General features: G+C 46.1%; 1 protein-coding gene across 4 annotated transcripts; it reads left to right on the top strand.

Moving 5' to 3' along the window:
• The first annotated feature begins 5,152 nt into the window (after positions 1 to 5,152).
• Positions 5,153 to 13,979, top strand: Kcne3 (potassium voltage-gated channel subfamily E regulatory subunit 3). Of its 4 annotated transcripts, XR_007104006.1 has the most exons (4): positions 5,153 to 5,315; positions 12,039 to 12,167; positions 12,788 to 13,589; positions 13,675 to 13,979. XR_007104006.1 is itself a non-coding variant. In XM_047518403.1 (3 exons), the coding sequence occupies exons 2-3, from the start codon at positions 12,146 to 12,148 to the stop codon at positions 13,141 to 13,143; spliced, it is 378 nt and encodes a 125-aa protein (XP_047374359.1). In that variant the 5' UTR covers positions 5,153 to 5,315; positions 12,039 to 12,145; the 3' UTR covers positions 13,144 to 13,979. The 4 variants fall into 4 exon arrangements, 3 of the variants coding, with proteins under 3 accessions (XP_047374359.1, XP_047374361.1, XP_047374360.1); XM_047518403.1 differs by having other exon boundaries at positions 12,788 to 13,979; XM_047518404.1 differs by lacking the exon at positions 5,153 to 5,315 and adding an exon at positions 9,797 to 9,979 and having other exon boundaries at positions 12,788 to 13,979.
• The last annotated feature ends 329 nt before the right edge of the window (positions 13,980 to 14,308 follow it).

Below are 14,308 nucleotides of genomic sequence, written 5' to 3'. Positions count from 1 at the left end.
TGACTTGTGTTATGAGGAAGTCCCTGCAGCCACCACACTGGTCCTTTGGTTGACAGACATCAATATCCAGTCTGTTTAGTGGCAACCTGGCTCAGATATGGAGGAGCACTTCCTGCCTCATGAGACTACCTTCCATTCTCACATAGTTCTGATACTTAGAAAATTATTTCTCATCCTAAATTGAAATCTACCTCTGACATTATCATACTTTTGCCCTTCTGGGAGGCCTCCCCATAGAGGCCTTTCCTGGACACATCCCATCCCTCCCTGGTGGCACTGACCACACTATATTGTAGCATCTTGTTTCAGTGTCTAACACCATCCAAACAGGAACTGTAGCTGGGTCCTCTGTGGCCTCCCCATGCACAGCCCGGTGCCTCATCCAGAGGAGGTGCTCAGAGATAGTCTGTTGAATCAGCAAATGAATTCTGTCTCAAAAGTGGTCTCCTTTAAAAGTTAAACATTCTTGATTCTTCTGTTCTTCATATAACATGGATTCCAGACCCCACACCACATCCTCTAGCCAATGGGCTCCCTATTGGCTAATATTCCCTTACTCTGTGTTGCTTGGAATTGAAGATAACATACCTGGTATGGTCTGGCAAGTGTAAGTGTGTCAGTTTGTCTTGGATTGCAAGGATGTAGAGGTGGATTAGACTCAGTCCCTGCTTTCAAGCACTTCACATTCTTGTGCAAGAGACACACTTATAAAGAAATATGTGCAATAAAATATACAGATGGAGAAAAGTGTGCATAGGAAACTGAGAGCATAAAAGAACTGATAAATTTTAAAAGGGAGGAACAGGGCAGTAAAGGCTGAAGGTGACACTGAATTAGTTAGAACTCTGGGCTGTAACCAACAAAACCCAACTCACATTAGCTCAAATAAAAAAAAGATTTTGGATCTCATAACTGAAAAGTCTAGGGATAAACTTCAGGCATGATTGATCCAGAGTCTCAAGTAATGGCATTGGGACTTGCTCTTTCTTCTCTGCTTATCTTGGAATTGATTTCTCTCGCTCTGTTGTGGTAGCAAAGATGACTGTAGATAATGTCACAGCTCAACTTTATAGTTTAACCATCCCTACTTTTGTATATGTTCAGCCAAAGTCCCAGGAAGGACTCTGTACAAATCCTTGTATCAAGAAGGGCTACATGGCAAGAGGGACTCATCCCCACCTGAACCACAGTCCCTAGGAGCAAGCGAGGGAGGGTAAGGTGACTTCACAAAAGAAAGAGAGGTTTTATTCCCAAATGAAGAGATTCAGGGCAGGCCAAGACATCAGATATCTACTCTGGCCTCAGAAGACAAGTAAGGAATCTGGGGATAGTCAAGAAGACAAGGGATGTTCCAAACAAAGGGACACACAGTGAGTCTCTGAGGTGTGAAGCTGTTTGGGGACTCAAGTGCCTGCCTTGCTCCAGATGACAACAGATGCTTCAGGTGCCCTTTCCATTCCTGGGTCACGGGTCTACTTTGACTCAGGTGCCAGGTTAGACACAGTGGAGAATTACTGTCCCTCAGGAACAGCTCTAGGACCAGTGACCCACTGTTTGCCCCTTGCCTCTAGAGAGGGATTACTGGGGGTGGGGGATGTTCTATATGGGCCTCTAGGGGTCCCTAGCAGGGTTAAGCTTGCCAAGGGGACACCCCTATCTCTCTTCCATATTCTCCTAATAGTGTTTCCTAGAATCACCTCACACATGAGCCTCTTGTGCTCAGATCCTTTCCTTAGGGTCTGCTTCTAGGAGATCCAGATTTACCTCACAACCATTCTTCTAAAAGGCAAACCTAAGTTGGTGCCAATGTGTTTGCTTTCTTTTGCTGCCACATTATCCTGTTGACTCATATGGGTTTACAAATATTTAAAACCTGAGGCATGGCCCTTTCTTCCAGAATCTCCTGGTCTCATGTGGTTATCAATAATAATCCCTCCAGAGCTTTCAAAGTGCTTTTCCAGCCATGACTTCCTTTGCTTCCTGGAACCCTATGAGGTTTGCAGGATCAAGATTCCTGTTTGGCAGGTAAGGAACCAGAGGTCTACAGTGGTGCAGTGACTTGGCCCAGGTCCTTAGCTGACCACTTCCTCTGCTTGCCCCTGTGTCAGCACCATGCAGGTGACCTCTTACCACTAGGAAGAGTTAGGGGATCCCACATTTCTCTGTGGGTTCAGAAGGAGCTACATCTGTTGCCTATTTCCCAAGTGTTTGATGAACTGGGAGGAGGGAGATCAGAAGCACCAAAAACTAAATGATGCTTTGATGGCCCCTTGGGACTACAACACCACTAATACATGCACAGACTAATACATGCACAAAAGGGGAAATTAGAGGGTTGCAGGGGTGTCTAGTCACACAGGCAAGGACACCCAATTTATTGCAGATGTTTCTGAGAGGAAGGGTTTCTAGGCAATGAGAATATCATAGGCAGAGGCCTGGAGGTGATGGAGAGCATGTGGGCATTCAGGAACCAAAGACTGTCTTCCTCCTTTCTTCTAAGGTGAATAACCCAGTTCATAGCCTCTTTCCACATTCCTTAGTTCTCCAACTCCTCCCTCTCACCCTTGTTCCAGGTCAGGCTGAAAGGGAATCAGGGAGGAGCCCACCCATCTGACAGTTGCCACTGTTTTCTCTAGATCCTTCCACTTGCCCCTCTACCTGCCATCACTCTTCTCTGCCCACATAGGCCTCCTTGCTCTCAAACTTCCTTCAGGATGGAGCCCATAAGGAGTCAGTGGCAGAAGATCACAGGGTAGGAGGGGAAGGAGGGGATGGTATTTATTCCTGGGGTCTCTCCCTGCTGGGTCAGTCTGGGTTGGTTGTAGTCTCTAGCAAAGGCCACAGCTCCAGCCTGACTGCCCTCCCCAACCCTTCCATCTCCAGGTTCTGGTAACCCCTTCATTCCCCTCACCCTTTCAGCTTAGTGTGGTTTCCCTCCCCACCACTGCTAGCTAGGTGTACTGCACTGCTCTTTGTTGGTTTTCTAAGCCTTCATCAGATTCTCTTGAAGTTGCTCAGTTTCATTTTAAGCAAAGACTTGAAGGAGATATATCTCCAGGTGAGTCTTCCCCTCATCACTTCAGTCAGCCAGCTGCAACTTCTACCTCTCTCCCCCACCATCCCCATCCCAAGGGCAGGGCCTTGTCTCTTTGGATTAGGGAGTTCCTTCAAGTTCCAATAGGCTTCCCAGGGATAAGAACTTTGTTTCTCTTTCCCTTTCTCATCCAGTGACAATAGAAGCTGTCATTTGTTAAGCACAAGCCTCATGCTAGGTCTAGCTCTGGGCATTTTATACACATTGTTTCATCTAATGAAACAGCCTCAGAGGAAGCTGTCAGGTACAGGTGAGGAAAATGAATCAGTTCAGTCCACTTTCCAACAGCCCCTTGGCCAGCTGCCTTCCCTAACAGGTTCCTGACCATCCTCACTCCAGAGGAGGGGCAGGGGGAGAAATAAAATCCTGAAGAGCTGAAAAAAGAAATAAAGGTCATACTTATATTTCATGTCTCATGGGTGCAAGGACCAAAGGATCCAAGTCAAAAGGAGGCAATTTTTGTTGAAATGTGAGAATATCTTAAAGATCTGAGCCACTTGACTGCCTGGGAGGCAATGATCTCCCTATTACTAGAAGTTTACCAAAAAGCTGGATAGCCTCATGTTAAACATGAAATATAGAGGCTTCATTAAATGAGAGATTTGACTAGAAAACTGTAAGAGTCCTTCCAACTTAGGGTCTATCACTAAATGACTCTAGCACTCTAAGTTGGTAAGAATTTAAAACTACGATTCTAAAATTGTATTAGAACAGGAGACAATCTCTGTCTTCAAAGAACTAACCATCTAGTAACCAATGAGGAGAAATAGTTTCTTTCCACTAACTGTAATAAGTAGTACTAAGGAGTGACTGCAAGGCCTGATCAGGATCTGGGAGGGAGTCCTGACTGAGCCAGGGCTATTTCCTCAAAGATAGTCTCAAACACCATTTGCATCAAAGTGTTTGGGAATCTTGTTAAAAATGCTGATTTCTGGGACATACTCCAGATCTCTTGAATCAGAACCTCTGGAATAGAGCCCAAAAGTCTACTTTAACAAGCTCCCTGGCTGATTCTTAGGCACACTGAACACTGAGACTGCACACCTAGGTTGTCAGGATGACTTCTCTGAGCAGTGATCACCAGACTGAGAAGAAGGAATAACTGGGTCAAAACATGTGACCACAGAAACAACCCAGAAATAATGGAGACTAGTAATTTTGTACAAAATGTCCACCATGTGGTAGGTCTTTTTTTAAATGATAGCATTTCTTAGATACTGTGAGATTTCTGAGATTCTGTGAACTGCAGATATCCTAGAACAGATCTTTGCAAAGGCTGAGTTTGTTACTAATTATTGCAAGGCCTTGGTCTGGTAAAGAGGACTTGGATAGTCCCCCCACAGAGTCCCTGAGAGATTGTTCCTTGTTTTTGTCTATTCCCCTCTGCTAGCCTTCTGGCCTTCATTTCTTAGCTGTTCTGGTTGCTTGTCTTCTCTGGAGAAGCAACCATGTCACCAGCAACCATGGCTGGAAAAGGAAGAGTGTTCTGGGACAGAGATAGGTTAAAATGTAACCAGGCACAAGCTGGTCAGGCATGTGAAGGACTACTGAGGCTTGGTGGAGGAGACACCTGCTGGGGCTAAGGAGAGGAATGTAGTGGATTCTGAGTCTGAATTCTGCCACTGACTTGCTGGGTAAAGCATGAGCAAATCCACTCCCCAGTTTGGGCGTCTGTCTCCTATCTGGAAAAAAGGATTTGTGTTACAATCAGGTGTTTTCTCTGGTGACTCTCCAACTTACAAATTTTGTACTCCGAGAACTCATCTGACCCCACCAAAAGATCGTGAAGAACGTATGTAGGAACCATACCCACTTCACAGACAGGAAGCCAAGGCTCAGCAAGGAGCAGTAATTTGCCCATCACCACACAGCCAAGGAATTCGGTCTCAGGTTCAGGAAGCAGGCGGTCCCAGCGACGGAAGGTCGGAGCCCACAGCCAGGAGAGGCTAAGGAGCTGGGCGGAGGCGCCTGAAGCCAGCCCGCGGAGAAGTGGGTGTGCTGAGACCGGGCGGGGTCGGGGGAGGAGACACCCTGGGGAAGGGAAAAGGAGCTGAGCGCGGGTTGGAGCGCAGAGCCGCAAGGGCGCAGGGCAGTGCTGGGCGCACGCGGAGCTCACCCGAGGGGGCAGAGCTCAGAGGGGCGCAGTGCCCAGGTCACCACGGGCACAGGGCGCCTCGTCTCACGAGCAAACCCGCGCCCTTGGAACCTTGCCAAGAGGCAGGTAAGGTGCACTCGCAGGGTTGGGAAGGCTGATCTGCAGCTGGAGATTTTAAAAGAGAGGCCCTTTTGGGCCTCTCTTCCTAGGGTCAAGGTGCGTTCTCCGTGAGAGCGCGGACCCAACATGAGTTGCAGTTCAAGTACCAAGCAGATCCTCCTGGCGGCGGAGAGCAGGTGTTCTGGGCATGGGGAGCTGGGCTCCCTGCATGCTAATGCTAAGCCTGGAAACCGTGTGTGTCCGTGTGTGTGTGTGTGTGTGTGTGTGTGTGTGGCGGGGGTGGGGGCTCGCACCGATGCCCCCAGGCCCCCGCAGGATGGCATAAAAAACTCCTCCATGCCTATAGATGTGCAAGAGAATACCTGGTCTGCAGCTAGGGCGCACGAGGAACTCCATTCCAGGGGCCAGTGCAATTAGTTTTCTGCTTGGCCAGAACTGCTGGCTCTGCAGAGTTGACTTGCTCATTCTGTACTCCATTGTGTCTCTCACCCTAACTGACCCAGTACTGGGGAAAGCATGCAGATTCGCCGAGGCATCTCCTGCTGCTAGTAACAAGATTAGGCTGGGGCTTGGGAGATTTGGGTTCTAGTTTGTAGGTTGTGTAAAGTCGTTCCACTTACTTGCCCATTCTGTGCCTTGTGATTTCTTATCCTGGTTCGCCACCAGTAAAATGGGTCTTTTGCTTCTGTTGCCTAGTACCCTATGGGACATGAGACGAAAGCAAGGGACTGGATCTGGAAGTCTCTTATCTAGAAAGTAGCCAAGCTCAGCCCTAGTGTGAGAGTCCACTGAGATTATCTTCTCTTAGTTTCCCTCCAAACTTCCCTGGACAACATGATTTACCTCGGGTCACACCAGGGACCAAACAAAATTAGAACCAAGTTCTTCACTCCTAATCCAGGGCTTTCTCCACATCATCTACAAAGGGATGTTGTAAGTGTAGAGAATATTATCTCCTGGCATCCAGCCACTTTGCCAGTTCAAATTGGAGGAGATAACATGCTAGAGGCATGGAAACTGCTTTCAGATTTTCTTGACTCCTTGGGATGAAAACCAATAACCTTCTCCATTCCTCTCACTTCACACTTCTCAAGTTTATGGATAGTATATTCCTATCCATAAACTTAATGTGTGGGTGCTTTGAATACCATCTAAGAGGAAGACAAGACAAGAAACCCCATCTTACTAAGGAAAATGAGGCCCAGAGGGGAGAAGTTCTTAACACATGGCTAGACATGTTGGCTAATGGAGGCAGAAACCCAAGTGTGTTGATTCTCAAGACTTACAGAATGGTCCCTCCCAATGGTAAGGGACAACAAGAATGATCAGAGAGGGCAGGAAACAAGGATGTTTCTGGAGGAGGTAAACATTTCAGAAAAAATCATGAGGAGTAATAAATACTTCCTGGTTTCTTCTGAGGGTAAGGAGAGCTAGAGTGGGGAGAAGGTAGCATCGAAATGGTCGGTCAAAGTAATATAGGGCAGAGGGAGATGTGGAGACAGGGAGGCAAACAGTGTGACCAGGCTCCCCAGTAATTTTCTTCCATGTTTACAGTTTCTAAAACACTTTCCCATCTGTTGTCTCCTTCAGTTTTCATGTGAGGTAAGCTGGGCAGGGGTAATTATTCCCATCACATAGACATGGTTCAGAGGAAATAAATGTGGTGCTCAAAGTCACACAACCAAACATACAGCCAAGATTGGAATCGTGAAAGGCACCCTTGAAAGGAAAGATCAGAGGCCAAGAATGAGACCTGGATTAAGTGTGTGTGAAGTGTAGTGGGTGTGTAGAGCCACACCCTCAGTAGGTATACAGGGAAGAAGACTGCAAAACCATTGCTGGTGTTTGGGGCCCAAGAATGTTTGCCCTTTGGATTAAATGGGGTTCAGGTGCAGGAAGTGTCTGGACTTCCAAAGGCCGCTCAGAATTCCTCCTCCCTTAATTAACCCCACCTGATAAAGGCGGCTTCTTTTCTTTGAACCTTCCCTTTCCCAGACTAAATGAAATCTGTTTTTGCCTGTCCTTGATGTTGCTTTTCTTTTTTTAAAAAGTATTATAAGCTGTTTTCATGAGACAGAGAGAGAGAGGGGGGAGAGTGTGTGCGCACACTGGAAGAAGGATGTCTGTATAGAAGAAGTGTTGGTTCATTTATTCCTGAGTGCCAGCTGTGTCCTCAGGCCTGGGGAATGAACTATGCTTGAGTCAGAGGTCCCGGCCCTCACCGCCTCACAGCACCTGCACACGCACACAATTTCAGTACAGCACAGTGCTCTAGTAGAGCTTTGTGCATAGCACTTTGGGAATAGATAAGAGGGAAAGAGTAACTGTCTAGGGAGTAGGGAAGGATTGAAAGAGTTGACATGGAAGCTGGATCCTGAAGGATGTTGAGTAGATGCTTGCTGAGTGGAAGGGAATTCCTGCTAAGAGAACAGCATAATCAAAGACAAGAGGTGTGCACGGGCAGGGAATATTGAGAGTGACCTGCAGCATGGAATGTGTAGAGAATGGGTAGAGGGATGTGTCAGTGTCACATCCAAAGAAGTTTGAATGATAATCAGAAGATTTTAGAAGTTTGAATGATAATCAGAAGATTTTAGAAGTTTGAATGATAATCAGAAGATTTTAGACACCACCTTATAGGAATGAGGGAACTTATAGTGGAAATGTCTGTGGAAGCAGAGTTGGAATACCTGATTTCTGGTCCCATCTCTGCCTCTAGTAGGCTGTAAGACCTTGAGCAAGTGATTCTTCAAGGTGTGGAGACTGTATCTTCCCACTGGTTGAATGAGGGGGTACACTCACAACCTGATCATTAAGATCCCTTCCAGCTCAGATTCCATTTCTGTATTTCTTCTCAACTAGATGTTGAGATCCACCCTTAAACTCCTCTCCCACTCCATAGGCTTTCCAGTCTACTGTAGTGACAAGACCATCAAAAGGAAAATGGCAACACTATACACCTCAGGGGTTATCTTTGGATCCCCTACTTGCTTTATGTCACTTTTTCTATCTGCCTCTCTCTACCTCAATTCCAGGGCCTTAAGACACTCATCCAGAAAGAGTAGTTGAAACAAAGCAACAAGGGAGCTAAAAGAACCAATGGTGGCATTTCACTTTTCCCCAGAGAAACCTGAAAGAAAATGTCACCAAGACTCTAAGTTTATCTTTGAGATCACAGTTGTGCCCCAACCTCCAAGTTAGAGGCTGGGTGAGGTCAAGTCAAGTACATTTACAGAGGACCCGTTCATGTGATGGAAATAGCAGGAGCACAGTGTAGACAGAGAGTGAGCCTGGGGTCAGGAGTAGGTCTGGAGCAGAGTGGCCATGGGAAATGAGACTACAGAGGAAGGCTGACTATCTTTCAAAACTTATCAACTCTACCCTTACTTGACTATGATTGGCAAAAATCTGTAATGCAGGAAAAGGGAGTGGTAATGGAACCAGGGGACGATGCCCCCTGTCTTGAGGAGGCAGTGTTTGGTGTAATATCCAGCTCAGATGCCAGGGAACACTGTCATCTGTAGTAGAAAAAGCAGCCAAACAGCACCCCCAAAGACCTGGATTCTCAACCAAGTTCTGCCACTTACTGGTCATTTCATTTTGGACTAGTTACTTACCCTTTCTGAGCATCAGTTTCCCCAGTTATGAAGGCAGGCTTGGGCCTAGAATCCAGACTGGAGATAATCTTTAAATTTCCTTTCAGCTTGCTCAGGAACTTTTTACCTTCCTTCTAAACTGGTCTCTCTCCTGTTTCAAGTCAAGGCTTCTCCATCCTGGGAACTTGGGCATCTATTGATGTCTCTCCTAGAGAGAGAAGCCAAGGAGCACAAGAAAGTAAAGCAAAATGCCCAAAGTTACTTACTGCCAATCCCTAACCTGGAATCAGAGGCAGGCAGGTCATAGAGAACCAATCTGTCCCTTCATCAGCTCTCTGCCTCTCCTGACTAAAACAGGATGCCCTTGTACCCAGGCCCTCATCCCTAGCACCTATGGCCTCTTTGCTCCTCCCATCAGAACCACAGTTTCCTGGATCTATTTAAGGAAGCCCTGGCAGGATGGCCTGATGATGAATCTTCACACCCTTCAGTGAACCCCACTCAGTGCCTACCCTGTCCTTCACACTCCCCCATCCACCACTTTCCACATGGTGTGCCTCCTTCCCAAGCTACACTACCAGGGAGGGAGGGAGGCTGCTAAGAGGAAAAATGAACAAGTCACTTGTTTTGGTCCTTAGCTTATATAGACTGGAATATTAGGCGTAGGTTGGTCCCAGGGCTCAGGAGTATCTTACCTGAGGAAAACATCTGCAGCCTTCTCTGTCTTGGGAATTGAGTGGCTCTAGAAAAACCATCAAAGTGCCTCTCCCACCAGCCTATGCACCCTCCCAAGATCTCACAGCATGGTTTGTGATTTGTACTGTCACAGGATGTTAGAGCTGATGAGGACCCCTTCATGTTACAGATGCACACAGAAACTGAGAGCCAAAAAAAGGATGTCACATGCCCAGTTGAGCCAAGGCACCTCCCTGGGTTTCCATTTCTCTCATAGACTAGATGGACTTTGAAGGTCCTCCCAGCCTCTGCTCTACAAAAATAAAACATCCACCACCACTTGTGGAGTGTCTAGTTCCATGTGCTTCATTATATTCTCCTTTATTTTTCCCAACAAAGGTGTGTACAAATAGTGTTAATTCTGAGACAAATGAATCTATTTGGATAGACAAGGTCCGAATAGATTTGATCCATAGCACATCATTTGTTCCTACATGACTGCTGACTACCATTCTAGCACTTGCATCATTCCCTCAGGATTCTAAAAGGCTCCTACTAAGGTACTCATACCCCTGGGTAGTGAATGTTTTAAGCTGCACCATTAGCTGATCCCAGAGCAGGAGTCCACATATTAAACTGAGGCTTCTCATGAAGTCATCCAGTTAAGTTATTGTGAGTCTGGAGCTGGGCAACCAAGGCCCTTGTCCACTGCAGAGTTCCTGTAACTATAGCCCCAGGCTGACCTGACCCAGCTGCTACAGGAAGGGGAGGGGAACCAGAAGGGGGTCAGAGCCCACAGTAAGACTATTGCACAACCTTTAGGAACTGGCCTTGAGTGATCCACCCTTGTTCTAAAGTTTGTTCTGTGTGTCTGGTTTCTTCCTCTTCTGTCTCCTTCCCATTTTCCAGCTTTGGCCCTCTCTAATTCCTAAAGTCAATCCTGAGACCCCAGACATGTTCAGAGACATCCTGAAGAGGCTGAGCAACTAAGGAGCCTTTGGGTAGCCACAAAGAGATTTCTGAAAAGCCATCTCAGAGTCAGTGAGTTTGCCTGCCATTTGTTGAGTTTTCTAGATTGAGGTTGCCCTCCTATGGTTGCTTTCTTTTTTTTTTTTCTTTTAATCCTACTACAGTATAGAGTCCAACTCTGCAGCATGGCACTCACAGCTCTCTGTGATCTGGCTCCAGTCAGTTTCTCCTGTCCCACATTCTGTCTTGCCCTTCCATGACCTTATGCTCTAACCTCTTATGCTACCTTCCATTCATCTAAGCATTTTATGCACTTTCTGTTGATGTACCTTTGTTCAACCCTTTCCTTCCCTTGTCTTCTCTAGTTCCTATAAATCTTTTGAGGTCCAATTGAAGTGTTTCCCTCACTGTGAACATTCTCTGAACACTGATCAGAATTCATCACTTCTTTTAAGCCTCAGTAGCTCCTGGCTTGAGCCCTGAACAATTTAAGACTGGAGATAAGCCTCTGAGTGCAGGGACTGGGTTCAAGCCTCCCCGAGGTCCCAGCACAGGGCCTGGCCTAGACGAATGATGACTGGCTAAGTGATTCATTGGCATGTACAAGCAAAGACACAAATTTCTTGCCTGTCAAGAGCAGTAGATGAGAACCTATGTTTCCTGGATCTTAACTGAATGAACCCTTGATCATTTCCCCTCCTCCATCCAGGTGAGACAGTAAAAGTCAGAGGGCCTTGCAAGAAGAATGGACCAATCCTGGGGGACTGATGTATTATTTAGATTCTTCTTCCCAACTTCTGCATTCAAAGAGACACTCACCAATATTCCTCATCTTCTCTGCGAGAGAGACCTTACAGTCATTATTAACTTTGACTTATGACAGTTCTACCTACATGAAGGAGGGCTTTGTAACCAGTGAGTGAATTGTGGGTGTTTGACGTATAAAGTCCTGAAAATAGACATCTTTACCAGAGACTGTTGAGAAGAGGGGAATACCCAGCCAGTCCCCTGTGAAAGAATACCCAATGAATCTCAGTGTAGTCTCCTAGACTTGGAGACTGCTAAATATGACCATGTGGTCTGATGATATGCTTATCAAAAAATAAGAGTACAGCCACTCATTGTCTTTTATGTAAATGCTGGGGGAAGGGAAAGCTGAGCTGGTAAAGCTTGTAGGGTATGATTGAGGGGTGGGAGCGCTGGACGAAGGCTTCCTGATGGAAGTAGGTGTGGAGCCTGGTTTAATGGGAATGATGTGTCTTTTTAGAGACAAGGATGCAAAGTTGTCTTAGGATGTTTTTCTATATTATAGACTAAGGGTTTCTGAGAGGAAGGAAAGGGAGCATTTATTATCACCTACTATTTACCAGGTAGTAGTGCCTTCGTTTCAGGAGGCAGGATAGTTGAGGTGCTGCAGGTAAACCCCCAAACAGACTAAACACTCCTTTTATTTCCTGCTGTCACCTGGATCTGTTCTCTTCTTCTCCAGTGCCTGAAGGAATCTCCCTGCTCCTCTAGCCCCCTCCTTTACAACACAATTTCCCCGAAGAGTTAGGAATACCTAGTATTTGACACCAAGGATGGTTGAGAGGTCAAATGATTCAAGTTTTGACTCCAGGTAGGTGAAATCTAAGCCATTCCCAAATATCCTCCAAATGGTGGCTGTGTGTTATATAAAAAAAGAATTGTTCTGCAGGAGAGTTCTGACAATTCTCTTCTAATGGTGCTGCATAGTCCTGTGGAGAGCTGGGATGGGAGGCAAAGGAGCTCTAAGTTGGTCTCCAAAGACTGGGACTTTATCTTGGCCATACCTCTCAGTCCCTGTGATCATGGACAAGCTACTTGTTTGTTGTGGGTCTTAGTTTCCCTGTGCATAAACTGGAAGGAGCTAGATTAAATAATCCCTAGGGCCCTTCTAGTCTAAAGTTCAGTGACTTATAGGATAAAAGAAAAAAGTGAGATTAATGTGGGTTACACTGAATGGTCAGAGAAGGTTTTATTCCATAGGTATCCCTGGAGCACTATGAAGTGCTGTCACAAGTGCTCGTATATATTAGTGAGTAAACAGAGGTAGTTCCTGCCTTTATTGAGCTTGTGGTATAGTGGAGAAGGCAGACAAGTCAAGTAGTGAGAGTGGACTATAATGTTAGGATTCTAACTGGGATCTGAAAAGTGGGGAAGTCACTCAAGCTGAAGGTAACAGAGTCTCCCTCTCCCTCTTTTCTCTCACCATCACAGCATCCACTGATTCTTCGTCAGCCTCAATTTCTGTTGCTATGGAAACTACCAATGGGACTGAGACCTGGTATGAGAGCCTGCATGCTGTGCTGAAGGCCTTAAATGCTACTCTTCACAGCAACTTACTTTGCCGACCAGGAACAGGACCAGGACCAGGGTCAGACAACCAGACTGAGGAGCGGCAGGTCAACCTCCCCGGCCGTGATGACAACTCCTACATGTATATTCTCTTTGTCATGTTCCTGTTTGCTGTCACTGTGGGCAGCCTCATCCTGGGATACACCCGTTCTCGCAAAGTGGACAAGCGTAGTGACCCCTATCATGTATACATCAAGAATCGTGTGTCTATGATCTGACACAAAGGGGCGGGGAATGGTGGAAGATTAAGACACCTGAGGATTGTCTTCCGCAACCTCCAGAACTCAGCTATGGACCACATCGGCCTTCTGTGTCTCTAGCTATAAAATCAACAAGAAAGTGCTAAGGGAGGTCATCACTAGGGTGGGAGAAGAAGGGCTAGTAGACGCGGGCCTTGTAGATAAGACTTTTTCCAGGCAAAGACAGACTTTATATAACAGTGGAAGCCTGTGAACGAACACATAAAAGTACAAAAAGATAATGACCAATGATTGGTCAAGTGGCTGGAATATTGGGGGCATGGGGTTTAAGGAAGGAGAAGAGGAAGTTGGAGCAAAAGGAAATGAAATAGGAAGATGCTCTGGAGACTTATTTTTTAACATGTTATCTTCAAAAACCATGAGATGCAGTGATGATTATCCCATATCACATATAGGAAGTCTGAGTAAATTTACTTATTTATATTAGTTCACATTTTTGGTGTTTTTAAAAAACACATTTAACATTTGTGATTTTACCTTTCTGCACAGAAAACTGGGCAAGTGCCATGCTGCCTGTTTGGGCTGGAGTGGTGCCCTGACTGGAACCAAGGAGTTCTGGTCTCCTTGCCTCGCACTTCAAAACTCTCTGTCACACTGGAGTGGAGCCAAACCTGAAGCCTATACAATTCTGGGGTTCTCTTAAGGAAAAGAATTCAGCCAGGCATCATGGCACATACCTGTAATTCCAGTGACTTGGGAGGCTGAAGCAGGAGGATCACGAGTTTGAGGGCAGCCTCAGCAACTTAGCAAGATCCTAAGCAACTCAGTAAGATCCTGTCTCAAAATAAAATATAAAAAAGGTCTGGGGATGTGGCTCATGGCTCAGTGGTAAAACACTCTTGTGGTCAATCCCTGGTACCAAAAAAAAAAAAAAAAAAAAAAAAAAGAAGAAGAAGAAGAAAAATCAGAAATATCTTAAAGATTACAAAAATGCCATGTTAATATGTTGCTAAGGATCCTCCTCCCTAAGACCTTAAGAAGAGGCCTATGCAAAGCAAGGCCCTGAATGAATGCTCCACTAGTTCTGTGGTTTATGTGCCTCTTGAGCTGTATCACAGTTCCTATGCCAGCCATGTCTCCAGTCATGGGGACTTCACTACCTCTGAAGCAGCCTCTTCTGCTT

Source organism: Sciurus carolinensis, chromosome 11 (assembly GCF_902686445.1).
Source record: "Sciurus carolinensis chromosome 11, mSciCar1.2, whole genome shotgun sequence".
NCBI classification, from domain to species: domain Eukaryota; kingdom Metazoa; phylum Chordata; class Mammalia; order Rodentia; family Sciuridae; genus Sciurus; species Sciurus carolinensis.
Note: the sequence above shows the minus strand (reverse complement) of the source record. Positions and strands in the feature narration are given on the sequence as shown.